General features: G+C 55.1%; 2 protein-coding genes across 6 annotated transcripts; both read right to left on the reverse strand.

Moving 5' to 3' along the window:
• Window positions 1-1,654: 1,654 nt before the first annotated feature.
• On the reverse strand, window positions 1,655-18,806 carry LOC140000176 (maestro heat-like repeat-containing protein family member 7). Its single transcript, XM_072029957.1, has 15 exons — window positions 18,693-18,806; window positions 11,544-11,672; window positions 11,323-11,402; window positions 11,040-11,163; window positions 10,669-10,758; window positions 10,478-10,582; window positions 8,655-8,804; window positions 8,279-8,433; window positions 7,779-7,917; window positions 7,373-7,504; window positions 7,018-7,194; window positions 6,506-6,661; window positions 6,135-6,236; window positions 5,823-5,925; window positions 1,655-1,701 (listed from the first exon to the last, which is right to left on the reverse strand). Exons 1-15 carry the CDS (start codon window positions 18,804-18,806, stop codon window positions 1,655-1,657), a joined length of 1,803 nt encoding a protein of 600 aa, XP_071886058.1.
• A 4,383-nt stretch (window positions 18,807-23,189) lies between these two features.
• Window positions 23,190-27,814, reverse strand: LOC140000246 (olfactory receptor 14A16-like). Of its 5 annotated transcripts, none has more exons than XM_072030069.1 (4): window positions 27,542-27,814; window positions 26,177-26,506; window positions 24,302-24,847; window positions 23,190-24,201 (listed from the first exon to the last, which is right to left on the reverse strand). In XM_072030069.1, the coding sequence occupies exon 4, from the start codon at window positions 24,176-24,178 to the stop codon at window positions 23,264-23,266; it is 915 nt and encodes a 304-aa protein (XP_071886170.1). In that variant the 5' UTR covers window positions 24,179-24,201; window positions 24,302-24,847; window positions 26,177-26,506; window positions 27,542-27,814; the 3' UTR covers window positions 23,190-23,263. The 5 variants fall into 5 exon arrangements, with proteins under 5 accessions (XP_071886170.1, XP_071886167.1, XP_071886165.1 ...); XM_072030066.1 differs by having other exon boundaries at window positions 26,177-27,477; XM_072030064.1 differs by having other exon boundaries at window positions 24,302-24,501; window positions 26,177-27,814.
• Window positions 27,815-27,894: the final 80 nt, after the last annotated feature.

Raw genomic sequence — 27,894 nt, forward strand, 5'->3', positions numbered from 1 at the left:
ACGTATCCCAGTCAAGAGTCAAGGGATGACCTGTTGGCTACTTCAGAAAGAGCTCAACTCACAATCCACTTTACAAATATTCCCTTAGGAATGGATTAGGAATTTCTGAAGCACCACCGACTTTGTGATACAACACCTACAAAACACATACTTTCTTTCAAAATCATTAGTTTCTGCTGCCCAAACTCCTCTTCCCGCCCCCAGATCTCACATCTCTCCTGGCCAGCCTTCTCCTAACCTCCCCATATCGGTCATCTGTTTGGGAGCAGGATTCTCATGACATTCATGATCTCAGGGTACCTGTCTCACCTCTGCTGGCTACTCTGTTACTGAGAAAAAAGCAGCTCCTAAGCCAGCATGGAGCACCCTACACAAAGTGCCCAGCACCACCATAGAAGTGTGCTGCCTACAAATTTTGGTCCCCAAATGGCTGCTTTGGATCCAAGGTAACTTTTTCCCAGGCCCTTATACATGGTTCATTTTCCCCCAGGCATCTTGGCAGTGGCTCCCTCTGTACAGAAAACTGAAAACAGCCCTGAAGGATGACTTCAGGCAAATGCTGACACCTCTGACATGACAACCCCGATCCAAGACCTCTTCCTCTTTGGGGCCTACCAGGTACTTAGGAAGAGTGAATTGCATGAACTACATGCAAAGCAGGTAACCTGCACTTGCCTTTCAGGTACATTCAGAGAGATGAGCTTAATGGCACTGCTCCCAGCCAGGAGTCAAGCGATGACCTGTCAGCTACTTCAGAAAGAAGTCACTTCACACGCCATTAAACAGCCATTTGCTTCCAACTAGATTAGAAATTTCTGAGGCACGACTGACCCCTTATTAACATACCTACAAAACATTCTCTTTTTGGCCCTGGACCTGCCCAGGCAGTGATCTGGTTGTGACTCTTCCAGCCCAAGGCACTGCTGCTCAACTCCCAGCCTCTCTGATGCATGGGAGCCAGTTCTGTACCAGTCCAGTCAGGTGCTAGGCCAGGAGGGACCTTGCAGGCAATCTTCAAGGCCCGTGCCTGTTGGCGGTCTCTCAGCTCCTTGTGCACAGCAAAGATAACGCTCAAATCCAGAAGCCATGTGCCTGAAGCTGGCCTAGAACACACTCAGGGAAGGGCCCTCCCAGCCCCAGCCCCTGCCCCAGCCCGAGCTGGCGGTGCTGCTCTGCGGAGTGAGGGGGCTGTGGTGCCCAGGGCACAGGGACACTCTGCAGGGCCATGCTGGGCAGGCTGGGAGGCAGACCCAGCTCATGGGGTCACTGCCATTGCCCCAGGGCCGCAAGGAATCACTCGCCAGACTCCTTTGCTGGGGCTGTGTTGTGGTTTAACGTGGCCAGCAGGTAAGCACCACACAGCTTTTTGCTCACCCTCCCTCCTCCCTCTCTGGAATGGGGGAAAGAAATGAGAAAGTGAATCCTGTGGGTTGAGATAGAGACAGTTTATTAAGGAAGGAAAGGGGAGGGGAGGGGAGGGGAGGGGAGGGGAGGGGAGGGGAGGGGAGGGGAGGGGAGGGGAGGGGAGGGGAGATATCATAACTTGTGGAAACAGACAGCTTTCCATCCGCTAGCCTTCTGTGACTCTGTACTGCAATTCCGTTCAACTGGTTACTCCTTTATTATCCAAACTCTCCTGCAACTCCTGATACTGCTAACTTGTCACAGATAGCACAATCACACGAAGGTTGAAACGTCTGCCTGCAGACATGAAAGGCTGACAGAATGGAGCATCTGTCCAGGGGAACCTTGAGAAACTGCAGGATTTTGCCTACAGAAACCTCTTGACATTTACAAGAAGAAAAGCCTCATCCTGCACCAGAGGAAGAGGAACCCCACACATCAGGGCAGACTGGGACCCTGCTGAGTGAGCAGTGCCCAGGAGGAGGAGGGCCTGGGCACCACGAGGGATGCCATACGAGCTCACCAGGAGCTCACCAGGAACCAGGCCAACTTCCTACAGAGCTGCCTTATGAGGAGCATGGCCACCAAGAAAATGTAAGTTACCATGCTCGGCTCCGATCTGATGAGACACCACACAGCCAGCAGGGAAAGAGGTGCAGGTCTGTGAATCTCTTGGACAGCCTGGTGTGGAGAGGAGCAAGCACACTGGAAAGGCTGAAAGTCCCAACAGGCCTGAGGTCTGTGTGTCAATGGCTAGGGCTCTTGTCTCCGACAGCGAGGCCTATGAGGAGGCAGCTTCTTGTTAAAGCACCAGGGTCTCATTGCCTCCTCACCAGCCATGAACCAGGCAGGAGTCGTACCCTTCTCCTGCACTGGGCCATGGACATCCCCATCTCCTACTGCCCAGGAAGAGCCCTGAGCTCCTGTGTGAAGGGAAAGGATCTCCCTTCCCAGGAGCCTGGGGTCAAAGCCTGTTTTTCAATACATCAGTGTCACCTTCACATTTGTCTACCTGTCCTCACTGCCTCCAGTGTTCTGCTCTAATGAGCTCCAAGGGAGGCTGTGTCAGTGCCAGCAGAGTCCCCCCTCAGGGGGACACTGCAGGAAACTTGCATCTGCCTTGGATTTCTTGAGAGATTTCTTCAACTCACTCTCAGTGCCTGAGGTTCATGGGCTCATCGCCAAAGCCCCCAGAGGGCTGATTCCAATGCCTCTGCTGCTGATCTGGGCTGGGCTCCTGGGACAGGGAGAGCTCCTGGCAAGAGGGCCCTGGTGCAGAGACACAGCTCTGCCCAGGAGCAGCTCCTCTGCACAGCGCAGAAGGGCTGGGGGCTCGACCCCCATGGGGAGAGGAGAGGAGAGAGGGGTTGGAGGCAGTTGGGAGTGGGAGGGTGCTGAGAGCTGCCTGCAGGAGAAACCTGCACAGCCCTTGACAAGGTAAGTCTCTGGCTGCAGGGCCATGCAGCTGCAGCTCCTGGAAGGGTCTCGTGCTGGGTCTTGTTTCTGGGAGGGCGGTGGGCAATGCAGTAGGCTGTGAGAGTCCTGCTGGATTGCGCTGCGAGGTGAGGAAGTCTGGCAGAAGCCCCTTGGAGTGGCCTAAGCCAGGTGCCCCTGACACCCTAGAAGCCTTGAACACCCTGCTGGTGATGCAGGGCTCTCTGTCAGCTGCCCCATAGCTCCTGCTGCATGGAGGTGCCCCTTGGCAGGGCCCTGGTGGTGGCAGGGTGCTGCAGGGCAGCGCTGAGCACAGCCGCATGGGATGGGGTCTGTGAGCACAGGCGGGGGAAAGGAGAGTTTGGCCAAGATCAGCAGGAACAGAGTGGCCAAGAATCCTCTAGGTACAGCATGTTGTGTGCCTGGGATACTGGAATACCCCAGCGTGTGGATATTCACCTGTCTGTGGGGTGTTTTCCTGGGCTTCAGGCTGCTCTCCAGCAGGATGCAGCTCTCTCGTGGCATCCTTGTGGCATCCAGGCGTCCCAAGGAGAAGACACCTCCTTGCTAAGGCCATGTCCGTGCTGCTGGATGTCTGTCTGTGGGCAGCTGGAGTGAGGCCTCGGCAGCCCTGGCTAGGGGGGAAGAGCTGAGATCCTGCTCAGGCCCCCAGGGCCAAGGTAAGGATTCTGTCCAGCCTCACTCGGACTGGGGCTTCTCTGCTCTCAGCTGTCTCCGTTTTTTTCTCAGCGTAACACGAGTATGATCGGTGTCCTAAGCATTACAGGGGTAATTATAAGAAAATACAGCAAATAAAATCTCTCTTGCTCTACAGTGTGGTCGGATGAGTTGTTTGCAAAAAGACTGCATGGCTCATTGATCTGACAAGTGGACTGCACTTGATGCGGCCCGTTGATCCAGCCTGTCCAGATCCCCTTGCCCAGCTTGGTGTCGCCCACGAACTTACAGCGCCCGGTGGGGCCCACCCAGCCCAGGCACGTGTCACATGGGACCTCCTTTGGTGACCTCCCTTGGTGACACCCCAGGGGTCCGCCTTATATGACTGCAGCTGTGGCTCGGACCTTCAGCGTCGGTGCACGGCAGTGACGGACAGGGCAGGAGCACTGGGCCTTCGAGGAGTCCCCGAGCATAGCCCACGCCTGCCCGAAGGAGCCTCCGTTTTCTATTTGAGAACTCTCCCACTCCAGAGGCTCCTTCTGAATCTGATGAGGAGGGAGGCATGCCCCCCAGGCAGCCCAGGCTGGCCTGGCAGGAGACCTGGTCTTCTGAGGGCAGCAACCGGCCAGCAGAGGACAGCTTGCTGGCAGAGGACAGCACCCCGGTAGAGGACATTTTGCCGGCAGAGGACAGGAGACCAGCAGAGGACAGCTTAGTGGTAGAGAACAGAGGTTTGACAGAGGACAGCAAGAAGGAGTTGCAGTTGCTGGATCCCAGTGAGTCGTGACTCCTCTCTGTACCCCTCCCTGCCACTGTAGGGGTGGACAAAAACACCACCTGAACTCCCACTCCATCCACTACCCGTCCCAGTCCCCTAAAGTCCCGCTTGATAGTCTTCAGGCTTCTATCTTCAGTATTATCACTGCCGGCCTGGACTATCAAAAGACGATAGTAATCAGAGGGGAAAACCCGGTTGGGAAGCTTTCTGGCAACGTCCATGACCCTAGCCCCAGGGAGGCAGCAGACTTCCCTACGGGTAGGGTCAGGCTAACAAATAGGGCCCTCTGTTCCCCTCACAAGGAAGTTGCCTTCTCAGGGGAACAGAGGGAACTTCTCAGGGTCCTTGGTGGCCTCCAAGTTAGCTCAGCGTCATGGCACCGAGTCACTGTGAAGGAGCTGCTGGAATAACGAGACAACAACCTAGTTCTATTAAAATATATATTGCTCTTTTGAGGACTGCTGCGGGGCTAGCAGCAACACAGCAGTGGAAATCTCCGTCCTGACATTGCCTTATGCCTTGACGTCAGGATCAGGGTGGTTTGAAATGCCAGGGAATGGACCATGGGTTCCGGGTCTTTATATGAAGGCTGGAGGACTGCAAAAGAAAGAAGAGCAGAGATGAAAACCCACTCCTTGCAGAGATCCCCAGGCATCCCCTGCAGAGCATGCCAGCCCCACTCGACTCTTCCCCAGGCCAGGTGGAGCAGGAGGGACAAAGGAATCCGTTGAAAGCTGCTGCTCAGCAATGTCCCAAATGCAGCCACCAGTCCTTCCCCACCTGCGCACCACAGGTCAAGTGGGGCACCTTCACAAGCTGGTTCCCTCACCACCTGCCTCCATCCCTTGGGAGGATTCACACACTCCAGGAATCTCCTGGACTCTTTCCTCTCGCTATTGTGCTTCCCCATGAGAGCAAGGGCTAGCAATCGTGACCCTGCTCCTAGCTGCTTGTAGGCTGTCTCATCTCCCTCTTCGTCCTGGTTGTGTGCTCTACAACAGGCTCCCACCTTCTGTCAGCCTTACTGCCCTTTCCCCTGACTCTTCCTCAGGGACACTCAACCCTTTCAGCGGCACTGCCCAGCTCCAGGCTGGGAGGCCATTCCCTGACACCACAGGCTACCCCGTCTCCTCTCCCTCGTTCCTATGGCTGCATTGCTCCTCCGCCCCGAAGCATTTCCCTGGAGCAGGGCAAGGCACGGGGGCCTCTGCCGCTGTCCCCCCAGCCCTAGCACACCCCCCACTGCCCTCACTCACCGCTGAGGATTTCATTCAGCTTCTCCTCGCTCTGGTCCTCGCAGTAGCGCGCAGCAAGACCTAGACACAGAGATCCCATCAGAGCCCCGCTCCCCAGCACGCTCCCAGCAGCGCAGCCCCTGGCCTGGCCAGCCAGGCTGTGCCCCCTCCTGCACCCTGGAGCAAGGGCCCAGTCGGGGGGCTCTGGGGGCAACAGGGCTCTGCCTCACTGCCAGGGCAGTGCCTGGGGCTGCCAAAGGCTGCCCCAAGAGGGACCCAGGGGCTGGGCTCACCAATGAATCTGACGGCCTCAAGTCGCAAAAGGGTCTGAGTGGCCTTCAGGTAGGGCTGGCTCTGCTGCAGGTATTCTTCTACTCTGCCTCTGTCCTGCTGCAGCTGGAGAGAGAGAGAACGCAGGGTCACAGGGCTTGCACACCCTCTCCAGGGTCTCCTCCAGCATCCTGGGGGCAGGGAGGGCAGAGGGGCCTGCAGAAGAGCCCCCTGGGGCTCTGTGCTGGCAGGAAGGGAGCGAGGATGCGGCTGCAGGCAGCGGGCTCTGGCCGGGCGCGTTTGCCCAGCTGGGGCAAACCAAGTTGGGTCCTTACCAAGCACTCCCCGATCCTCCACATCTGTTCTGTCTGGACGAAGCGCTTGAGCTCCTTGCGTCGCAGAAACTTTGCAGCCACGGCGAGAGCTTCCCCAGAGGCCTGCGGAGCAACAGAGGTTGGGAGGTAGCAGCACAGCCTTGGGAAGGAGACCCTCTGTCCCCTCCTCTTGGCAGGGCTGCGAGCCTTTCCCAGCGCGTTATGGGAGGCTGTGGTGGGGGGCAGCGTGCACTGGGTTCAGTGGCCAAGGCAAGGCCACGGGACAGCCACCATCGGAGGCAGCTCATGCTGCCGGCCAGAGATCCCCCAGAGCAACCCTGTGGCATCAGCACACCCTTGCCCACATAACTGCTCAGCTCTGAGATCTGTACCTTTGCTACGCTCTCACTCTGGTCTCTCATATGAACGTAGAGTGGGAGAAGGCTCCTGTGAACTGTCCTCTTCATTTTCTTCGTCCTTTGCCGCAGCACAGCCTCCACCACGGCTTGGAAGAGGCAGATGGAGTGCTCCCGCACCTGGCTGGACGCCTGGCAGGGAGGAGGACAGGAGGAATTTCAGCATTAGCGTGGCCGATGTGAAGGGAGCTCCCAGCACTGTGAGATGCTTCAGCGCTGGATCCTTCCCAGAGGAGCTGCTCAGGGGCAGCTGCAAGGCCTGGTGCCCGTGAAGGGCAACGCAATCGGTTGCCATCGCAGGCTGCCCGCCAGCCACCCCACTTTCGCCACCAGCCGCATCAGCCATGCCCAAGCAGAGCTCCCCAGCGCCTGGGCTGACGAGGAGACTGGGAAGGCCCTGCCTGAGTGCTGCCCACAGGGCCGGGCTGAAGGGCAGCCCTCGTTACAGGGGGCCCAGCTGAGGGCTCGGGCTCCCGCAGCACACTTACGTGGTCAAAGAATGGCAGGAGCTTCTCAGCCAGCTGCAGAGCCAGGCCACTGTCCTTCCACCTCTCCACATGAGCCATCACGTTTCTCAGCACAAGCAGGGCCTTCAGCACCATGTCTGTGTTGGTGTCCTGCAGGGCCTCCAGGATGTCTGGCAGCAAGACCTGAATTTTCCTTGCCTGTAGGAAAGACACCATTTCCCTTCCGTGAGGCAGTGAGAGACCACCCTGGGCAAAGGGCTCTGGTTCCTGAGCACCAGCCTCCTGCCTTGCTTCGTGGCAGCGGGGAGGGACGGGAGGGCAGAAGAGCAAAGCCCCAGGCTGCCAACATGGCTTTGCTTGACGATGGCCCGCTCACCTTCTCAGGGCTCTCTGACACGGTGCAGAGCCCTTTCAGAACCATCAAGCGCATCTCTGGGCTTGGGTGCCTCAGGTAGCTCTGGAGGTGCACTGGGTTACCAAACTCATAACTGTGATTCTGGGCCAGCATCTGCAAGAAAGAGCAGTGAGAGCCTGGCAGGGCCTGCAGGGCTCCCTGCAGCCTCTTCTTCTCCCACCTTTGGGCAGGGATGGGGCAGCGCCAGCTGGCACCAAAGAGGCACCAGGCGCGGGGAGCTACGGGGGCTTGCCGGCCCCAGGGACCATGTGTCCGTACGTCCTGCGGGAGCTGGCAGTTTGGGGGTAGATGGGCACAGGGCTGTGCCTGTGTGCCTGAAGGGGCACACGTAGCCCTGCTGGGAGCAAGGTTTCATCTGGGAACTCACAGCCAAGCGACGGATGCAGTTCTCTTCGGTGACTGCGGTGCACCAGTAGCGCAGCGGCAAGTCTTCCATCATGATGTTTAAAACCTTCTCCAAGGTCTTCGGCATGGCCAGGATCACCTCCCACATGGCCAGGTCAGTGCTGCAAGCCCAGAATCCTCTGTCAGTGAGGCTGCCTCAGCTGCAGGGCCACAAACTGGGCCAGCCCCAGAGGACCCAGGCTGTCCTGCAGCCCCTGTGACCTGGGGAGCACTGAGGGCCCAGCCTGGGCAGGCAGGAAGGGGCTGAGCTGGTGTTCCCTGGGGGCAGGGGGACTCTAGGCTGCCTTGGACAGCTGGGCTGCTGCAGCCCTGGCTGGCCCAGTAGGGCTGGAACACATTGGTGGGAAGGAGGGCTGTGCTCCTTGGGGATGTCCTGCTCTTTGCCATTGGTGTGGCAAGCAGAGAGTCTCCAGGTGCATCTCCCGACGCGGAACAAGCCCTCAAGGATGTTAAGGCCAGGACCTGTCACGTGGTGGAGAGAACTGCAGCAGATTCTTGACTTCTTCCCTGGACATCACTTTGGTCATCTGGAGAAGCAGGGAGTCCAGGCACTGCCGCGCCGATGCCGTGTGGATGCTGCCCAGGTTTCTCCTGATGCACTCCACGATCGTTGGCACCTTGGGGGACAAAGTGGGAATGGTGTTGCCAGCAGACCGCAGCCATTGCCACAGCTGCCACTCAAACTTTGGCCCCTTCCATTGCTCTCTGCTGGCTTCAGGTGGCTTCTGGAGCCCAAGAGACCCCGATGTACGAGGGAGGCAGGGAGGGAGGCAGGGAAGGAGAGAGGAACCACGCCTGGAAGAGCTCAAGGGCAGGGCCATGGCCACAGGCCACTTACATCTGTCAGCCAGTAGAAAGGGTCCTCCAAGGCTGCGTCCAGCACGCTGCAGGCCCCCTGCTTGTCATGGATGCTGGAGTCTTGTAAAGCTTCAAGGGCTGTGAGGACAATGTCCAGCCTCTCAGCAGGGAAGAGATGTCCTCCAAACCCCTGTGGGAAGAAGGAGGAGCGAAGACATGCCTCACTGAGTGTCCCAAGGGTGCTGCTTAGCTGAGCAGCAAGGGCAGCTCTGGAGAGAGGGCCCTTGGGGGAAGGGGTGAGGATGGGGCATATGGGGCCAGAGTGCTGGCCCTGCAGGTAACCAGGGCTTGCTGGTGGCCAGGAGGGCTGGAGCTGCTGCCGGGACACAGGGGAGCAGCCTTCGCATAGCCCCAGCCTGGGGACAAGAGGAACCCTCTCAGCAGGGCGAGTGAGGCCGTGCCAGCCCCACCGGTTCTGGACCCCTTTGCTCACACGAGATGCCTGCTGATGCTGCGGACAAGATCCCCAGCAAGGCCAGAGCTCATTACCTTGGCAATTTCACACGGAGTTGATGTTGTAGAAAACGGGTATGCTGTGTCCTCCAAATTCTTGTGTCTCTCTGCATAATTTTCCATGTCCTCTGTCAGTGAGTATGCTAAACAGGGGGAAACAGCGAAGAGTCAGTAGGGAAGAGCATCTTTGCCAACAAGCTTGCCAAATGGTGAAAAGCACTTTCACTAGGAATGGCTGAGGAGGGAGGCTCAGACCCACGGCGAGGAGAGTGGTGGGCAGGGATGTAAAGCACAAGGTGAGGAGTGCTGGGAGCAAGAGGGACCTCAGGGATGATGCAGAAGGAGGAGAAGCAATGGCGTTGGGTGCCGTGGGGGTAGCAGCGTGTCACAGACCCCCTTCTGCTCGGGGTCAGGATGTGCAGGAAGCCCCCTGACACCTGCCTTTAAGACGGCAGGGAGCAAACAGTCAGGGAGCATTCTGGAGGGCGTCACCATCCCTGGTGATGCACGGCTGGCTCTGCTGTTCACTCCTCGGGGAAGATGCGGTTTGGGAAGTGCTCATCGATTGATGGCTTAGACTGGGGGACACCACAAAACAGCGTGGTAGGTGATCTGGGGAGGGTTGGGAAGGACAGCAGCAGAGAACTGCTCCTGGACGGCAGGTGAGCGTCTAGCTTCTGCGGAAAACGATAGCCAGAATGCTGCGGGAAGCTGCTGTGAGGAGCAGAGGAGGCCAGGGAACCTGGCAGAATTCCGTGGGCAGCCTCCACCAAGCACAAAAACAATCCTTCACAATACTCACAGAATCACAGAATTTCTAGGTTGGAAGAGACCTCAAGATCATCGAGTCCAACCTCTAACCTAACACTAACAGTCCCCACTAAACTCGGGGAAAACAAGTAGACAAATCAGTAGATGTTTGTTTGCAGACGGACGCTGCCCACCACACCTTCTTACCTCTTCCTTTTCTGATGATTTTGTATATGTGAGAAAGAGTTTCTAAAGCTGTGAATCTGATGGAATCTTTGTCACCGGTGAAAATGAAGAGGATGCCCAGCAGCTGTCCCAGGATGGGGATGTAGAGCTCTGTGGGCTCATCATCGCTATAGTTTTCAAAGTTCTCTAAGATCTGTTTGAGGAAGGGAGGAGAGACAAAGGGCTTAGTGGAGGCAGAGCCAGTCCCTGAGAGAGCACGGCCTGGGAAGGGAAGAGCAGGGGCGAAGGAGGGACGAAGACCCTCGATTCACGGTTCTGAGGCACTCACGTGCATCGAGGCTTGCCTCACAGGCACCCCTGAGTGGCAGGATGCTCTGGGATGCAGGAAAGGGTGGAGGGTTCCTTGTGCCTTACCTCGGCCTCAAAATACAAGAGGATGAAATCACCCAGCCTCTCAATCATCCTCACAGCTCTCTCACGCACAGCTGGGTTTTTGGAGTGGGCAAAGTCCAGCAGCGCCTACGAGGAGAGAAGTTGCTGGGTTGACAGTGGTCTGCAAATGAGACCTGAGAGGATTCTTTGGAAATTCTTTGCAAATGCCAAACCTTCAACATATTCTCCAACTCTGTGCTGAAACTGGCGATGGGGAAGTTGCGTACGAAGGCCGCCAGCATGGTGTCCATGGCTTTCATAGTCTGCAGGAAGGACAGAAGAGCATCGAATTATTTCTGTGGCCCTCCTCACCCCCAGGAGCTGGCTCTGAGCCCCTCTGGAGTTCAGGGGTGGCTTTGGGGCTAAAAAGCTGCTGTGTGCAGACCTCCTGCAGCACAAGATCAGGTCGGGGAAGGGGAAAGGGTGAGGCTGGGAAAGCAAATCTGGGCCCCGGCCCTGCACTGGTCTCTGGTTGTGTCAGCACGGGGAAGCAAGGCAGCAGCTCAGCAGGACTGGGGGTGCTGGTACCTCACCCAGCACATACCTCAGTGAAGAGTGCTCTTTCTGTCTCTGGCACATCTGACTCGGGAGGCAGAAAGAAGATGCTCTTGCAGCACACACGCAGGAGTCTCTCCGTTTTGCCATGCAGTACTATTGGCACGGTCTTGCTGAAGAAAAGAGAGAGAGGAGCCTGTTGGACGCAGTGCCTCGAGGCTTATGAAGGAGGACACGGACCTCCCTTGGCCAGGCATCCCTGGGAGGGACGGGCAGCCTCCCTGCCAGCTTCAGGGCCACCAGGACATTGCCACCAGGGGCTGGGCACGCACCTGAGGAGGGCGACAGTCTCCATGGCCTTCTGCCGGAATGCTGTGCGCAAGCTGTCCACGGGCTCCTTTTCCAGCAGCGCCTGCAGAGCACAAGCAGGATGAGACCTTGGAGCCGCCGACACCCAGCAGCAGCAGAGCCAGCGCTGCCCCAGCCCTCGCCTCCCAGGGGGCTGGTGCCGGGGGGCCTTGCCCCTTCCCCAACCCGCTGCGCATCCTCTCACCATGATGTTCTCCACCAGCTTATGTTTGCTGCAGAAGCCATTCAAGTTCATCGGCACACCCTTCTCGGTGACACATCTGCACAGATCGCAGATTTTGCTGAGGAACAGCATCTTCTGCTCCTCGTCGTCCTGGCAGCCACAAAGACACCAACAGAGCATTAGGGGGACACCCACGGCCAGCAGGACCAAAGCCTTGAGGGGTCTGGGGCTGTGTGGGACCCCTGGAGGGCAGCGCCAGGAGCACAGCTGTGATGCAAGCGGCTGCCATTACCTTTTCTGTGCCTCTGACATATGCCCTGATGAATTCCACGGCCTTGTCTCTGCACAGTTTCCATATATTACCTGGAAAGGAGGAAAGCAAAGAGTGCTGCAGAGAGGGGCTGAATGCAGGGGTGAGGAGAGGAAGGGCCCCAGCCCCAGAAGGACGTGGGGAGGCCGCGGGGATGCCCAGAGGCTGCAGCAGCTCCACTGGGAAGAGAGGCTGAGGGAGCTGGGCTTGTGGAGCCTGGAGAAGGCTGCGGGGGGACCTCGCTGCGGCCTCCCCGTGCCCAAAGGGGCCTCCAGGAAAGCTGGGGGGGGATCTTCATCATGGACTGCAGCGACAGGACAAGGGGTGACGGCCTTAACCTCAAAGAGGGCAGGTTTCTTTCGGACAGGCAGGGATTTCTCTCCTTCACGCCCAGGGCAGTGAGGCCTTGGCGCAGGCTGCGGTGCCCCCTCCCTGGCACTGCCCACGGCCAGGCTGGGTGGGCTTTGGGCAGCCTGGGCTGGGGGGAAGCATCGTGATCGCCGAGGTCCCCCCCAGCCCAAAGCGTCCTGGGATTCTGTGGTGCTGCGGAGGAAGCTCGGCCCCGTCAGCCCAAGCACCGCTTTACCCAGGGAAGGAGTCCTGGTGTCAGGCAGGGGTCTCTGTGTCCCCAACCCTCCCCACCCCATCCCGAAGACCCTGACTCACTGGGATCCAGCCACTGTACGTCGTCCTGGCTCTCCTCTACCTGGCTGCTGCCCGCTGCCTGAGCAATGGCCTCTGCCGGGCTGCTGTCCTCTTCCGGCAAAAAGGCCTCGACTGGGGTTCTTTCCACTGCCAGCAAGCTGTCCTCTGCTGGCCGGTTGCTGCCCCTAGAAGACCAGGTCTCCTGCCAGGCCAGCCTGGGCTGCCTGGGGGGCATGCCTCCCTCCTCATCCCCTTCAGAAGCAGCCTCTGGAGTGGGAGAGTTCCCAAATAGAAACCGGCGGCTCCTCCGGGCGGGCGGTTGCGGCATTGTGGGACGTGGGCTATGCTCGGGGACTCCTCGAAGGCCCAGTGCTCCTGCCCTGTCCGTCACTGCCGTGCACCGACACTGAGGGTCCGAGCCACAGCTGCAGTCATATAAGGCGGAGCCCTGGGGTGTCACCAAGTGACGTCACAATGGGTGCCACTGTGACACGCGCCTGGGCTGGGTGGGCACCCATTGTGACGTCACTTGGTGACACCCCAGGGTGCTGCCTGATGCGAGCGCAGCCGTGGCTCGGACCCTCAGGCCCTGCTTCCCAGGACGTGGCTGAACACCGCTCGTTGATGGGAAGTAGAGAATAATTTTTTTTCCCTCTCTCCGTGCTCCCGCGCGGACTGATTGTTTCTTTTGTTTCGTTTTTTTTTTTCCTCCCCATTCCCTTTCCATTTAATTAAACCTTTCTCATCTCAAACCTCGAGTTCTCTGTGTTGTATTTTCTCCCCCTTCCTCTTTGAGGAGAGGGGGAGTGAGAGAGCGGTTGTGGTGGAGCTCGGCTGCCCACCTGAGTAAAACCACCACACTTTGTCCCAGCAGCTGCGGTGCCTTGTGAGGGGCTGGGGCTGGGGTGGCCGTGCCCAGAGCCCTGCAGCAGCCTGTGGAGGGCATTGCCCTGGGGCCAGCCCAGCCTGGGCTGCTGGGCTGGGCTGGGCTGGAGAGAGGGCAGGGTGGTGGGGAGAGGTGGGCAGGGGCCGGGCTGGGCTGGGCAGTGCCCGGCAGAGCACTTTGTTGACTTTGATGACTTTCACCTATTTCTTTGAGGACTGTAGACACCCGTCTCTGTTCACCACCTTGCTCTCATCCCAGCATTTCCATCATTTCACCAGTGTCTCATCAACCCTCCCCAGCTGCTCCTTCTCACACAAAGCCATGCTCTGATCACAGACGCTCTTTGGGTGACCTCTGGCAACGCAGCACAACACTCTGAGGGACAGTTCTTCCTCCTCGTGGCCAGCACCAACATTCCAAAGTGCACTTTGTGGCAGTTTTTTCTCTCCTACTCTTTTCTACTACAAAAGAAAGCTCCATCAGGGTGGAACCCCCTCCTAAAGTAGGCATCCCAATCCATCAGGCTCCTTGCGGCCTGTCAGCCAACCAGACAGAAGTCACCGCACCAGCATCTTCCAAGCCATGGGCCTGCTGCTGTCCAGTCATGGACTCAAGCAGAAGGGACAGGACAACCCATATGTGGGCCTTCTTTCTGCATGGGTCCTCCTGGGTATGTAGGCAGAGGGGATCCCACAGTCAGCATGCCAGCCAGGTGCCTTTTGTTGGCCTACCAGGGCCACTGGCAGATGTCAGCCGAAAAGTACCGATCCCAGCTCTAAGTCAAGGGTGACCTGCCACCTACAGACAGAAGTGACCTCTCAGTCCCTTTCTGTGACATGATCCTGCTGCTGCCCTATCTTCTTCAGGGACAGAAGTGACCTTACCGTCACTGCCACAGTCACATTGCTCCTGCTGGTGCAGGACTTCCTGAGGCAGAGCTGAGCTCATCAGAGCATTCTCCCCTGTCTCCTCCTTGTGGCCCACAATCTGATGAGATCCATGGCCCCTCACATTCAGCTTTGAGTGCCATGACTGCAGAGCAACCTCATGGTTCCTGCCCTGTCCCAAGGGATGACGGGCCTAAAGTTAAGGCTTAGTAGAGGGGCTGAAGGTGAGGAGGTTAATGCACAGGAACAGGGGTTTTGGGTGTTAGGTGTTCATGTATATGACTAGGGACTAGGGCCCACCTTACTGGGTTAAAGATTAAGCAAAGTTTGAATGGGAATGTTTTGGTATTCTTATGTGGGTATCAGGTCTGTGTTTAGGGTATGGACAAGCTTTGTGGTTTAGGGTTTTGTTTAGGTCTCTCAGGCAGTTTCCTAGGGTTAAAAAGAGCATTTTAATGCTAGTGTTAAGGTCAGGGATCAGAGTGATTAAGAGAGTAAAAACAAGGGGAAGGGGCTATGTGATGAATTTTGGCTTCAAGGGATGCGTTGAGGTCAGACATTAGAGTAGTGGATTCCTGACAGTGTGTACAGTAGCATTTAGGTTTAAGGATTAATGTTGCTGGTTAAAATAGGGCAAGGTCTTTACATGACTCTTTTAAGTCAGTGCTACAGCAGAATCAACATTGCCTGAACCTTCTAGCCTCCCAGAAATCATGGATTTCTGCTGGCCTCTTCTCTCTCCCAAATCTCACATTTCTCCTGGCCAGGCTTCTTCTGACCTCCCCATATCAGTCATCTTCTTAGGGGTAGTTTTCTGATGGCTTTCATGATCTCAGAGTGTCTGTCTTACCTCTGTTGGCTACTCCTTTCTTAAGACAGACGCAGCACCGAAGCCAGGATGGAAAAGAACATAAAGGCTGCAGGAACACCCTGCACAATGTGCCCTGCAGCTCCGTACCACGCTAAAAATCTGTTTCCTGCCTCCAACTTTTGGATATAGAATGGCTCCTATGCAGCCAGGGTAACTTTTTCCAGGCCCTCGTGCATGGTTCAGTTTACCCCAGGCATCTTGGAGGCAGTGGCCCCCTCTGTGTTGAAAACTGAAAGCAGTCCTGAAGGATGACTTCAGGCAAAAGCTGACACCTCTGACATGACAAGCCCTATCCAAGACCTCTTCCTTTATGGGGCCTACCAGGTACTCGGAAAGAGCGGATCTCACAAACTACAGGCACAGCAAGTGCCTTCTGCTTGCCTTTCAGGTACTTTTGCAGATATGAGCCTAATGGCATAGATCCCAGCCGGGAGTCAAGGGATGAGCTGCCAGCTATTTCTCCAAGAAGCCACCTCAAAGGCCATTTAACAGCCATTCACTTCCTGCTGGACTTAGAATTTCTGAGGCACCACCGCCTCATAATATCATACCTACAAAACACCCCCTTTTTGGCCTAGGACCTGCCCAGGTAGAAGTGATCTGATTGTGATCCTTCAAGCCCATGGCACTGCTGCTGGGCTCCCAGACCCTCTGATGCATGTGAACCAGTTCCGTGCCAGTTCTGGGAGGTGCTAGGGCAGGTGGGACCTTGCAGGCAATGTTCCAGCCCCATGACTGTTGTTGGTCTCTCAGCTCCTTGCACACAGCAAAGATCACTCTGACATCCAGATGTTGTGTGCCTGAAGCTGGCCTAGAAGACACTCTGGGAAGCGCCCTCCCAGCCCCTGCCCCGGCCCGAGCTGGCGGTGCTGCTCTGCAGAGCAAGGGGGCTGTGGTGCCCAGGGCACGGGGACACTCTGCAGGGCCATGCTGGGCAGGCTGGGAGGCAGACCCAGCTCATGGGGTCACTGTCATTGCCCAAGGCTGCAAGGAATCAGTCACCAGCCTCCTTTGCTGGGGCTACTGCGTGTCCTGGGGCTGCAGAGGTCTCCTCTGCCTGTTGGCAGCAGATTGAGCACTTGAGCTCTGCTAAATTCACCTTGGACATGTTGGGAATTGGCATAATTGTTCGATCTAAGCTTGCTTTAAGCAACCAGGGGTAGGCCTTAGAAATCTCAGGGCCTGCTGTAGCTGAGCAAACCAAGCTGCCAGAGTAACTGTGAGAAGCTCCCACGGCAATGACTCCCACATCACCCAATTAAGGAACTCAGAAAATATTGTTATCAGCAGCTGGCCTCAAGGACTAGGCCTACGTGACCGTTAAGCACAAAAGGGGTTGTTTTCCTAACTTCTAATCAAAAGGTGATGTTATTTTCTTAACAGTTTGTCTGGGTGCTTTTGACCAATAATCTTGTGTGAAACACTGTCCACCCCTGTAAAATTCACTATAAAAGTTGGGCTATTCGGGCAATAAAATGGTGAAGCATGATCTGACTCTGCTGGTGTCTGTCGTGCTTTCGGCCGTGCTTCGCAACAAATGGCGCCCGAACAGGCTGAGACCTGAACAGGGCCTGAACCGGACATCGCAGCGGGAGACCTGAACAGGACCTGAACAGACATCGCACCAGAGCAGGACATCGCAGCACCGGAGCAGACATCGCAGCTGAGCACGGACATCGCAGCGGCGCCGGGGCAAACATCGCAGCGCAGCGGGACACCAGCGGCGCCGGCACATCCGAACGCAGGTAGACCAGGAGACCAGCGGCGTCGGGACCAGCGGCGCCGGGACATCACAGCACCGAGACTGAGACATCGGAGCGGCGCGGGACATCGGAGCGCCGCCAGAACTTCGGAGCGGACATCGGACCGGCGCTGCAGCTGACCAGACACCGAGCCGCACACGCTGTACACAGGACTCACGGTGAGACGCGGTACTCCCTGTGAGAGACGCGGAAAACGCGGTACTCCCGGTGAGAGACGCGGGACATGGTGGGACGCGGGGACTCACGGTGAGAGACGCGGGGTACGGAACCGCGCAGGACATTGAAGTAATTGCGAGACACTGAAGTAATTGCGGTAGAGGTAAAAGGGACGATAATCCCCGCACCTGCACTCTGACAGGTGAACGGGGGACGTAAACGCGCAATCCCCGCACCCGGGAGCGCCCGGGAGCACCTATAGACGGTCCCTGCCAGTCACTTGTCTTGCAAAGGTTGTAACAGTATAAACAAAGGCATGGAGAGACAAGCGGCCTATGATTTGCTCAAATGTTTCTTAGAAAAATGAGGCACGCAGGGTATAGACTGCAAAAAGGATTTACCAGGATTATTAGCATATGGAGTAACAAAGGGTTGTTTTATCAATCCGGATACAGTTTTTGAACAAGCAGAGTGGCGCAAATTTGGGGACAAATTGTTTGATGAAGTTATTAATGACAATAAGACTGCTAAAAAATTATCGAAGCCTTGGAAAGCAGTCACTAACGCCTTAGCTATACATCAGGCTGAGCAGAGAGTCGCTGCTGCCGCTACAGAGTGACTGGGATTGCCGGGAAGAGCTGGTAGTGTTAACCCTCAGATGGACGAGGAAATAAGAGAGCAAAAACCAGACAGAAAAAACACCAGCCCGTTTACAGACGGTGTTCAACAGAGGCAGAGGATGTAGAACCAAATAGCAAATGAGGCCCTACGTGAGGGTGAACACGAGATAGCTGCACAATTGATTCCAGAGGCCTTCCCGGTAATATACTCACCACCGGACGCCCAGGGTAATGTTACGGTTAATCTAGTGAATTTGGACTGGAAATTGTTAACTCAGCTGCGGTCCACAGTAAATGACTCAGGTCTGAAAGGTGAACCTACGAGACACATGCTGGACTACATTTGGGGAACAAATATTTTGCTTCCAGGAGACATACGCAACATAATGAAGTTAATTTTGACCCAACACCAGCAGCTCTTATTTAATGCCCATTGGCAGGCTGCTTGTCAAGAATCAGTCGCAGTGATAAGACCACCGGGGGACCCTTTACATGGGGTCACGCTGGAAGAGTTGATGGGGATAGGACCATATTTTAGGACAGAAGCACAGGCATTGCTGGGACCTGATAAAGCCAAGGAATCAATGAGAACGGCCAGAAGAGCATTGGATCAGATAAAGGGGCCAGGGGGAATACCTTCCTACATGGGAATCAAACAGGGTAGACAGGAACCATTTGGGCTTTTTATTGATCGCGTTGCAAATGCAATACAAGCGGCAGGGGTGCCCGATTACCTCCAGGGCATGATATTAAAACAGTGCGCAATTCAGAATAGCAACCCCTCTACTCGCAATATATTGGCTTCCTTGCCCGGGACATGGACAATCGAGGAAGGGTTGGAAAGAATGGCTCAGGTACCAGTAGGCCCACAGGCTATGTTAGTAGAGGCAGTAAAGCAATTAGGTGACAGCATGCGAGAGAAGGCACAGGCTATGAAAGAGCATGCTGAGTTTACACAGAGTCAGGTCCTTGCAGCTCTTGCTCCTTTGCAAACCGCCGGTGGTCCAGTACCACCCCCTAGTAACCAGTTACCACACCGCTGCCGATGTTATCGTTGTGGTGCTTTTGGACACGTGAGACGAAACTGCAGAGCTGGAGCAGTATGGTGCTCAAATTGTCAGTCGAACAATCACAAGGAAGCGGCATGTCGACGCAACATGCCGGGAAACGGCCGGAACAGCGGCAAGAGTCGCAAACGCCTCCCGTGGCCGCTCCGCTCCCGGCCCCGGCCCCGGCGCCGGCACCGGCCGGGGCAGCGCGGCCGCGGGCGGCCACCTCTCGGCTGGGGCCGGTCCCGGTCCCTGTGCCCGAAGTTTCCCAAGCCCGCCCCGCCGAGGCGGAGGATGCAGCAGGACGGCGCGGAGCGGGGCGGCTTCCCCTGGCCGGAGCCGCTGCCCGTGGCCGGCCCGGCGCTGCCGTTCCGCTGCCCGCGCTGCGGGGAGCGCGGTCGGTTCGGCCGTGGCGCGCATGTCAGGGCGAAGTTCAGCAGGATGGTGGAGGCCGTGGACAAGACGATGGAGAAGCGGCTCGACAGGCTGACCGGGGAGCTGGCCCAGAAGACGGCGGAGCTGCTGGAGGTGCGGGAGGCCTTCGTGCAGCTCTCGCAGAAGCAGCAGGAGGTGCAGCGGAGGGAGCGGGTGCTCAGCAGGCAGGTGGACGTGGCAGTGGAGATGATCGCGGCCTTGAAGCAGCGCCTCAGCGAGTTCGAGGAGGAGGCAGAAAAAGAATTGCGGGGAAAAGCCAGGCTCCAGCACTTCATTGAGAACCTGCTGCAGCGCATGGACCTGGCAGAGAGGCAGCTAGAGTATTACCAAAACCAGCAGATAGCCTGCAGCCGTATAGCAGATGTTACACGCTCTTTCCTAACTAGTAATCATGTGTCTCATCCATTTGTGGTGAATGGTCAGTGGCAAAAAGAAAAGGGGGAGAGTAAGGGGCGGCAAAGACAGAAACGGTACCAGGAGGATGCCACTGACACTGACGGCACGGGTAATAGCAGTAGTATAAGTGACACAGGTGCGGGGCGGCGGGCACCAGTGTCCTGGAAATGTGATGGTGATGAAGACTGCTCAGATGGCAGTGATGAGAGTGCTTGTGTGAAGAAGACATGTGCTGAATCTGACTTTGTGTGCAACAGTGGTCAGTGTGTGCCAAACAGATGGCAGTGTGATGGGGATCCGGATTGTGAAGATGGGTCTGATGAGAGTGCTGAGCTGTGTCATATGAGAACATGCCGGGTAAATGAAATCAGCTGTGGTCCTCAGTCGACCCAGTGTATCCCAGTGTCGTGGAAATGTGATGGTGAAAGAGACTGTGACAGTGCAGAAGATGAAGAGAATTGTGGCATTGTGACGTGTAGTGCAGCAGAATTTACATGCAGTAGTGGACAATGTATTTCCAAAAGCTTTGTCTGCAATGGTCAAGGTGACTGCTCCGACCACTCGGATGAATCTTTGGAGCAGTGTGGCCGCCAGCCTGCACCTCTGGTGAAGTGTTCTGTGAGTGAGGTGCAGTGCGGCTCAGGTGAAAAAGACTGTGACAGAGATCCTGATTGCAAGGATGGAAGTGATGAAATTAACTGCCCTTCTCAGACCTGCAGGCCAGACCAGTTCAGATGTGAGGATGGGAACTGTGTGCATAGGAGTAGGCAGTGCAGTGGTGTGAGAGACTGTCTGGATGGCACTGATGAAGCAAACTGTAACAATGTTATTCAGTGCTCTGGACCTGGCAAATTCAAGTGCAAAAGTGGAGAATGCATAGGTATCAATAAAGTGTGTAACCAGCAGAGAGACTGCAAGGACTGGGGTGATGAGCCCCTGAAGGAATGCAACATAAATGAATGTGACTGTCCAGCTGGGTTTGAGTTTGTAGACAAGAGAAACTGTGGAGATATTGATAAATGTCAAAACCCTGGTATCTGTAGTCAAAAATGTATCAACCTGAAAGGTGGCTACAAATGTGAACATAGCCCTGGATATCAGATGAATCCTGCTACAGAAACCTGGAAAGGGCCATACCGGTACAAAAATACAAATAACACCTGTGATTACAATGACACTACTAAGCAGGGTTTAGGGGTTTATGGCATGGAGACAAGGGGTAACAACTACAGTGTTTGGAACAATTGTACAGCTTTGGCCTTACCTCCTGATGTTTTTCTGATTTGTGGGGATAGGGCCTGGCAAGGTATCGCTGCAAATGCTATCAGAAGTCCATGTTACTTAGATAAACTCATTGTATTTGCTTCTAGCTTGTTGCAGTTGCATGAAATCACCAGACATAAATGGGCATTGCTTGCACCGGATAGCAATGATAATGTTGAATTGTGCGGGGTTGCAGCTAGAGCGGCATTGGCAATTTTAGTGCTTGGAGTGGCATCTGTGGCCACACGTAACAACTGCTCGGCTGCGGGGATCAGCTGCGGTGTGGACGCCCCTAGGTGCACCCTGAGCATTTTGTTCGGAGGGGACTCCACTCTCAGCTGCTCACCGCAGGAGCAGACAAAGATCTCCTGTAGCTGCAGACAAACAGTAGGTTTTCAGCTGCTGGAGGGATACTAACTGGAGTATTAATAATTATATGTGTTATTCTTAAATGTCCAGGTATTTTGTGTTGAAAGTATTTGTGTAAGGGTAAGGTTTTAAAACAAAGTGTTGCAAGTCACTTCACGAGGAACACAATGAGAGACAATACTTGTTTGTTTGCTTATCATTCTAAATTATATTCTTGTGGTATGATTGAGGATGTTGTATGATTGAGAGTGAGATGTGCCAGAGGCCTCTGGGTGTATGATTGTGCTCTGTATGTGTGATTGTACTGTGTACTGTGTGAGTGAGAGTGCATATAGCCATAGTCCAGGTTATCGTTGCCATAGTGCAGGATTCTGGAATATAGCCTTAGTACAGGTTATTGTTGCCACAGTGTAGGATCCTGGGATATAACCACAGTGCAGGCTAAAAGCATAGGTAATTGGTGCCAGCAAAAATCATAGAAAAATGGATTTATTAAAAAGATTCAATATGATATCAATCCTTTCAATCAATGGTTCACTGATTTGTTTGAAACAATACATAGATGGTTACTGGGATTAGTCAAAGGGGCATTAAGGATTCTGTTCATTGTGGTGTCAATCATCATTACACGTAGTATTGTGATAAATGTGGGATTTTGAAGTGGTGCCGGGAACAGGTATCCAGTGGATCACTGTAAAGTGGACTGAAGCAGTTTTAGAATCTGCACACGCTGAAGACGACCATGAAGAGGTTCCTGATAATCATTCTGACAATGACGTGGGCTGTGACACCTCAAGGACTGTCAAGAACAGCCTTTGATCACCATCAAGTGATTAGGTTTAAATGTGTTACTATTAAGTTGTGTTACTTACTATTAGATTGTGTTACCATTAAATGCTTACAGTAATTATGGTATTATTAGGGTTAAGTTATATAGTTGTGTTATGTTGTATATTTGACACCTGTTGTAAAACCAAGCACTGCCTGTACAAAAAGAAAACGGGGGAATTGTTGGGAATTGGCATAATTGTTTGATCTAAGCTTGCTTTAAGCAACCAGGGGTAGGCCTTAGAAATCTCAGGGCCTGCTGTAGCTGAGCAAACCAAGCTGCCAGAGTAACTGTGAGAAGCTCCCACGGCAATGACTCCCACATCACCCAATTAAGGAACTCAGAAAATATTGTTATCAGCAGCTGGCCTCAAGGACTAGGCCTACGTGACCGTTAAGCACAAAAGGGGTTGTTTTCCTAACTTCTAATCAAAAGGTGATGTTATTTTCTTAACAGTTTGTCTGGGTGCTTTTGACCAATAATCTTGTGTGAAACACTGTCCACCCCTGTAAAATTCACTATAAAAGTTGGGCTATTCGGGCAATAAAATGGTGAAGCATGATCTGACTCTGCTGGTGTCTGTCGTGCTTTCGGCCGTGCTTCGCAACATGGACCGGCTCATGCTCTGCGGGCTCCACCTGTTTTATGGGCTCATGCTGCTCCGGCCAATACCCTGGACTCTGCTGGCAGATGCTAATTCCCTCTGCAAGAAACATTAACCTGCCAGCAGTCCCAGCACAGCCCCACAACAGCACTGGCACCAAGCTCCAGGAGCAGCCGGGCCTAGCCCCACCAGCAGGAGAGGGCGGCAGAGGCAAGAGAGCAGCTTGGCATGCCCCAAGCGCTGGTGCTCCCTGTCTGTGCTGCTGGAATGGGACTCTTTTCCTCTGCAAATGGGCACTGCCCCAGCAGAGCCAGACCAGGTCTCAGAGGAAGGACATCAGACAAAGAAGGCAGTGTAGGCTGTTTTATTTCGTTAAAAGTTCACAGAGACCATAATTCCACATGGACAGAGACTCAGTACATACACTAAACACACATACAGAATTGGGAGTGGGACAAAAATGACATTTTATTGGGCAACCTAAACTGAAAAAAAAAAACAACAACAAAACAAAACACAAAACTAAGTAATACCAGTACTAAAAATACACACTCACACACACAAAAACAACAAAAAAGGGAATATAGGTTGTTCTGTGTAAGTGATATTCTGAGTAATCTGCAGAAACAGACTGTGAAATTATTGCTTCCGAAGCAAATCAAGTCATCAGTTTCCACAAGGCATTCTTGAGGTCCTTGTTCCTCATGCTGTAGATGAAGGGGTTCACTGCTGGAGCCACCACCGAGAATAGAACGGCCACCAACAGGTCCAGGGATGGAGAGGAGATGGAGGGGGGCTTCAGGTAGGCAAACATGCCAGTGCTGACAGTCAGAGAGACCACAACCAGATGAGGGAGGCACGTGGAAAAGGCTTTGTGCTGGTCCTTCTCAGAGGGAATCCTCAGCACAGCCCTGAAAATCCGTATATAGGACAACATAATGAAAACAAAACTAGCAAAGATTAAAGAAAGAGTAAATAAGAGTACAGCAACTTCCCTGAGGTAGGCATCTGAGCAGGAGAGCTTGAGGATCTGGGGGATCTCACAGAAGAACTGGGCCACTGCGTTTCCAAGGCAGAGGGACAGGGAAAACGTATTGGCTGTGTGCAGGACAGCACTGAGAAAGCCACTGCCCCAGGCAGCTGCTGCCATCTGGGCACAAGCTCTGCTGCCCAGGAGGCTCCCGTAGTGCAGGGGCTTGCAGATGGCAACGTAGCGGTTGTAGGCCATGACGGTGAGGAGGGAATACTCTGCTCCAACCAAGAAGACAAAAAAGAAGACCTGTGCAGCACACCCGTGATAAGAGATGGCCCTGGTGTCCCAGAGGGCATTGGCCATGCCTTTGGGCAGAGTGGTGGAGATGCAGCCCAGGTCGAGAAGGGCGAGGTTGAGGAGGAAGAAGTACATGGGGGTGTGGAGGCGGTGGTCGCAGGCTACGGCGGTGAGGATGAGGCCGTTGCCCAGGAGGGCAGCCAGGGAGATGGCCAGGAAGAGCACGAAGTGCAGGAGCCGCAGCTCGCGCGTGTCTGCGAATGCCAGCAGGAGGAACTCGCTCACAGAGCTGCTGTTGGGCATTTGCTGACTTTGGACACAGGTATCTTTGAAGAGGAGAAAAAAAAATAGAACAGACTTCGATGAGGAAAACCTATTTCATCTCCTGGAAAGCCCGCAGATAAGCCTCTCTCTTTGCATGAGAACCTTTCTGCAGCTCTCTTGCTTGAGCTCTGGGTGGTGCTGGCTGCGTGTGACACTGGGAGCAGGGGCTGCTGTGGGCTCCAGAGGAGTCCTTCCTGCTGTGCAGCAGGAGGGAAGCAGGACCATGGGGGAAACTCAAGTGCAGTCCACTTGTCAGATCAATGAGCCATGCAGTCTTTTTGCAAACAACTCATCCGACCACACTGTAGAGCAAGAGAGATTTTATTTGCTGTATTTTCTTATAATTACCCCTGTAATGCTTAGGACACCGATCATACTCGTGTTACGCTGAGAAAAAAACGGAGACAGCTGAGAGCAGAGAAGCCCCAGTCCGAGTGAGGCTGGACAGAATCCTTACCTTGGCCCTGGGGGCCTGAGCAGGATCTCAGCTCTTCCCCCCTAGCCAGGGCTGCCGAGGCCTCACTCCAGCTGCCCACAGACAGACATCCAGCAGCACGGACATGGCCTTAGCAAGGAGGTGTCTTCTCCTTGGGACGCCTGGATGCCACAAGGATGCCACGAGAGAGCTGCATCCTGCTGGAGAGCAGCCTGAAGCCCAGGAAAACACCCCACAGACAGGTGAATATCCACACGCTGGGGTATTCCAGTATCCCAGGCACACAACATGCTGTACCTAGAGGATTCTTGGCCACTCTGTTCCTGCTGATCTTGGCCAAACTCTCCTTTCCCCCGCCTGTGCTCACAGACCCCATCCCATGCGGCTGTGCTCAGCGCTGCCCTGCAGCACCCTGCCACCACCAGGGCCCTGCCAAGGGGCACCTCCATGCAGCAGGAGCTATGGGGCAGCTGACAGAGAGCCCTGCATCACCAGCAGGGTGTTCAAGGCTTCTAGGGTGTCAGGGGCACCTGGCTTAGGCCACTCCAAGGGGCTTCTGCCAGACTTCCTCACCTCGCAGTGCAATCCAGCAGGACTCTCACAGCCTACTGCATTGCCCACCGCCCTCCCAGAAACAAGACCCAGCACGAGACCCTTCCAGGAGCTGCAGCTGCATGGCCCTGCAGCCAGAGACTTACCTTGTCAAGGGCTGTGCAGGTTTCTCCTGCAGGCAGCTCTCAGCACCCTCCCACTCCCAACTGCCTCCAACCCCTCTCTCCTCTCCTCTCCCCATGGGGGTCGAGCCCCCAGCCCTTCTGCGCTGTGCAGAGGAGCTGCTCCTGGGCAGAGCTGTGTCTCTGCACCAGGGCCCTCTTGCCAGGAGCTCTCCCTGTCCCAGGAGCCCAGCCCAGATCAGCAGCAGAGGCATTGGAATCAGCCCTCTGGGGGCTTTGGCGATGAGCCCATGAACCTCAGGCACTGAGAGTGAGTTGAAGAAATCTCTCAAGAAATCCAAGGCAGATGCAAGTTTCCTGCAGTGTCCCCCTGAGGGGGGACTCTGCTGGCACTGACACAGCCTCCCTTGGAGCTCATTAGAGCAGAACACTGGAGGCAGTGAGGACAGGTAGACAAATGTGAAGGTGACACTGATGTATTGAAAAACAGGCTTTGACCCCAGGCTCCTGGGAAGGGAGATCCTTTCCCTTCACACAGGAGCTCAGGGCTCTTCCTGGGCAGTAGGAGATGGGGATGTCCATGGCCCAGTGCAGGAGAAGGGTACGACTCCTGCCTGGTTCATGGCTGGTGAGGAGGCAATGAGACCCTGGTGCTTTAACAAGAAGCTGCCTCCTCATAGGCCTCGCTGTCGGAGACAAGAGCCCTAGCCATTGACACACAGACCTCAGGCCTGTTGGGACTTTCAGCCTTTCCAGTGTGCTTGCTCCTCTCCACACCAGGCTGTCCAAGAGATTCACAGACCTGCACCTCTTTCCCTGCTGGCTGTGTGGTGTCTCATCAGATCGGAGCCGAGCATGGTAACTTACATTTTCTTGGTGGCCATGCTCCTCATAAGGCAGCTCTGTAGGAAGTTGGCCTGGTTCCTGGTGAGCTCCTGGTGAGCTCGTATGGCATCCCTCGTGGTGCCCAGGCCCTCCTCCTCCTGGGCACTGCTCACTCAGCAGGGTCCCAGTCTGCCCTGATGTGTGGGGTTCCTCTTCCTCTGGTGCAGGATGAGGCTTTTCTTCTTGTAAATGTCAAGAGGTTTCTGTAGGCAAAATCCTGCAGTTTCTCAAGGTTCCCCTGGACAGATGCTCCATTCTGTCAGCCTTTCATGTCTGCAGGCAGACGTTTCAACCTTCGTGTGATTGTGCTATCTGTGACAAGTTAGCAGTATCAGGAGTTGCAGGAGAGTTTGGATAATAAAGGAGTAACCAGTTGAACGGAATTGCAGTACAGAGTCACAGAAGGCTAGCGGATGGAAAGCTGTCTGTTTCCACAAGTTATGATATCTCCCCTCCCCTCCCCTCCCCTCCCCTCCCCTCCCCTCCCCTCCCCTCCCCTCCCCTTTCCTTCCTTAATAAACTGTCTCTATCTCAACCCACAGGATTCACTTTCTCATTTCTTTCCCCCATTCCAGAGAGGGAGGAGGGAGGGTGAGCAAAAAGCTGTGTGGTGCTTACCTGCTGGCCACGTTAAACCACAACACAGCCCCAGCAAAGGAGTCTGGCGAGTGATTCCTTGCGGCCCTGGGGCAATGGCAGTGACCCCATGAGCTGGGTCTGCCTCCCAGCCTGCCCAGCATGGCCCTGCAGAGTGTCCCTGTGCCCTGGGCACCACAGCCCCCTCACTCCGCAGAGCAGCACCGCCAGCTCGGGCTGGGGCAGGGGCTGGGGCTGGGAGGGCCCTTCCCTGAGTGTGTTCTAGGCCAGCTTCAGGCACATGGCTTCTGGATTTGAGCGTTATCTTTGCTGTGCACAAGGAGCTGAGAGACCGCCAACAGGCACGGGCCTTGAAGATTGCCTGCAAGGTCCCTCCTGGCCTAGCACCTGACTGGACTGGTACAGAACTGGCTCCCATGCATCAGAGAGGCTGGGAGTTGAGCAGCAGTGCCTTGGGCTGGAAGAGTCACAACCAGATCACTGCCTGGGCAGGTCCAGGGCCAAAAAGAGAATGTTTTGTAGGTATGTTAATAAGGGGTCAGTCGTGCCTCAGAAATTTCTAATCTAGTTGGAAGCAAATGGCTGTTTAATGGCGTGTGAAGTGACTTCTTTCTGAAGTAGCTGACAGGTCATCGCTTGACTCCTGGCTGGGAGCAGTGCCATTAAGCTCATCTCTCTGAATGTACCTGAAAGGCAAGTGCAGGTTACCTGCTTTGCATGTAGTTCATGCAATTCACTCTTCCTAAGTACCTGGTAGGCCCCAAAGAGGAAGAGGTCTTGGATCGGGGTTGTCATGTCAGAGGTGTCAGCATTTGCCTGAAGTCATCCTTCAGGGCTGTTTTCAGTTTTCTGTACAGAGGGAGCCACTGCCAAGATGCCTGGGGGAAAATGAACCATGTATAAGGGCCTGGGAAAAAGTTACCTTGGATCCAAAGCAGCCATTTGGGGACCAAAATTTGTAGGCAGCACACTTCTATGGTGGTGCTGGGCACTTTGTGTAGGGTGCTCCATGCTGGCTTAGGAGCTGCTTTTTTCTCAGTAACAGAGTAGCCAGCAGAGGTGAGACAGGTACCCTGAGATCATGAATGTCATGAGAATCCTGC

Source organism: Anas platyrhynchos, chromosome 33 (genome assembly GCF_047663525.1).
Source record: "Anas platyrhynchos isolate ZD024472 breed Pekin duck chromosome 33, IASCAAS_PekinDuck_T2T, whole genome shotgun sequence".
Classification (NCBI taxonomy): domain Eukaryota; kingdom Metazoa; phylum Chordata; class Aves; order Anseriformes; family Anatidae; genus Anas; species Anas platyrhynchos.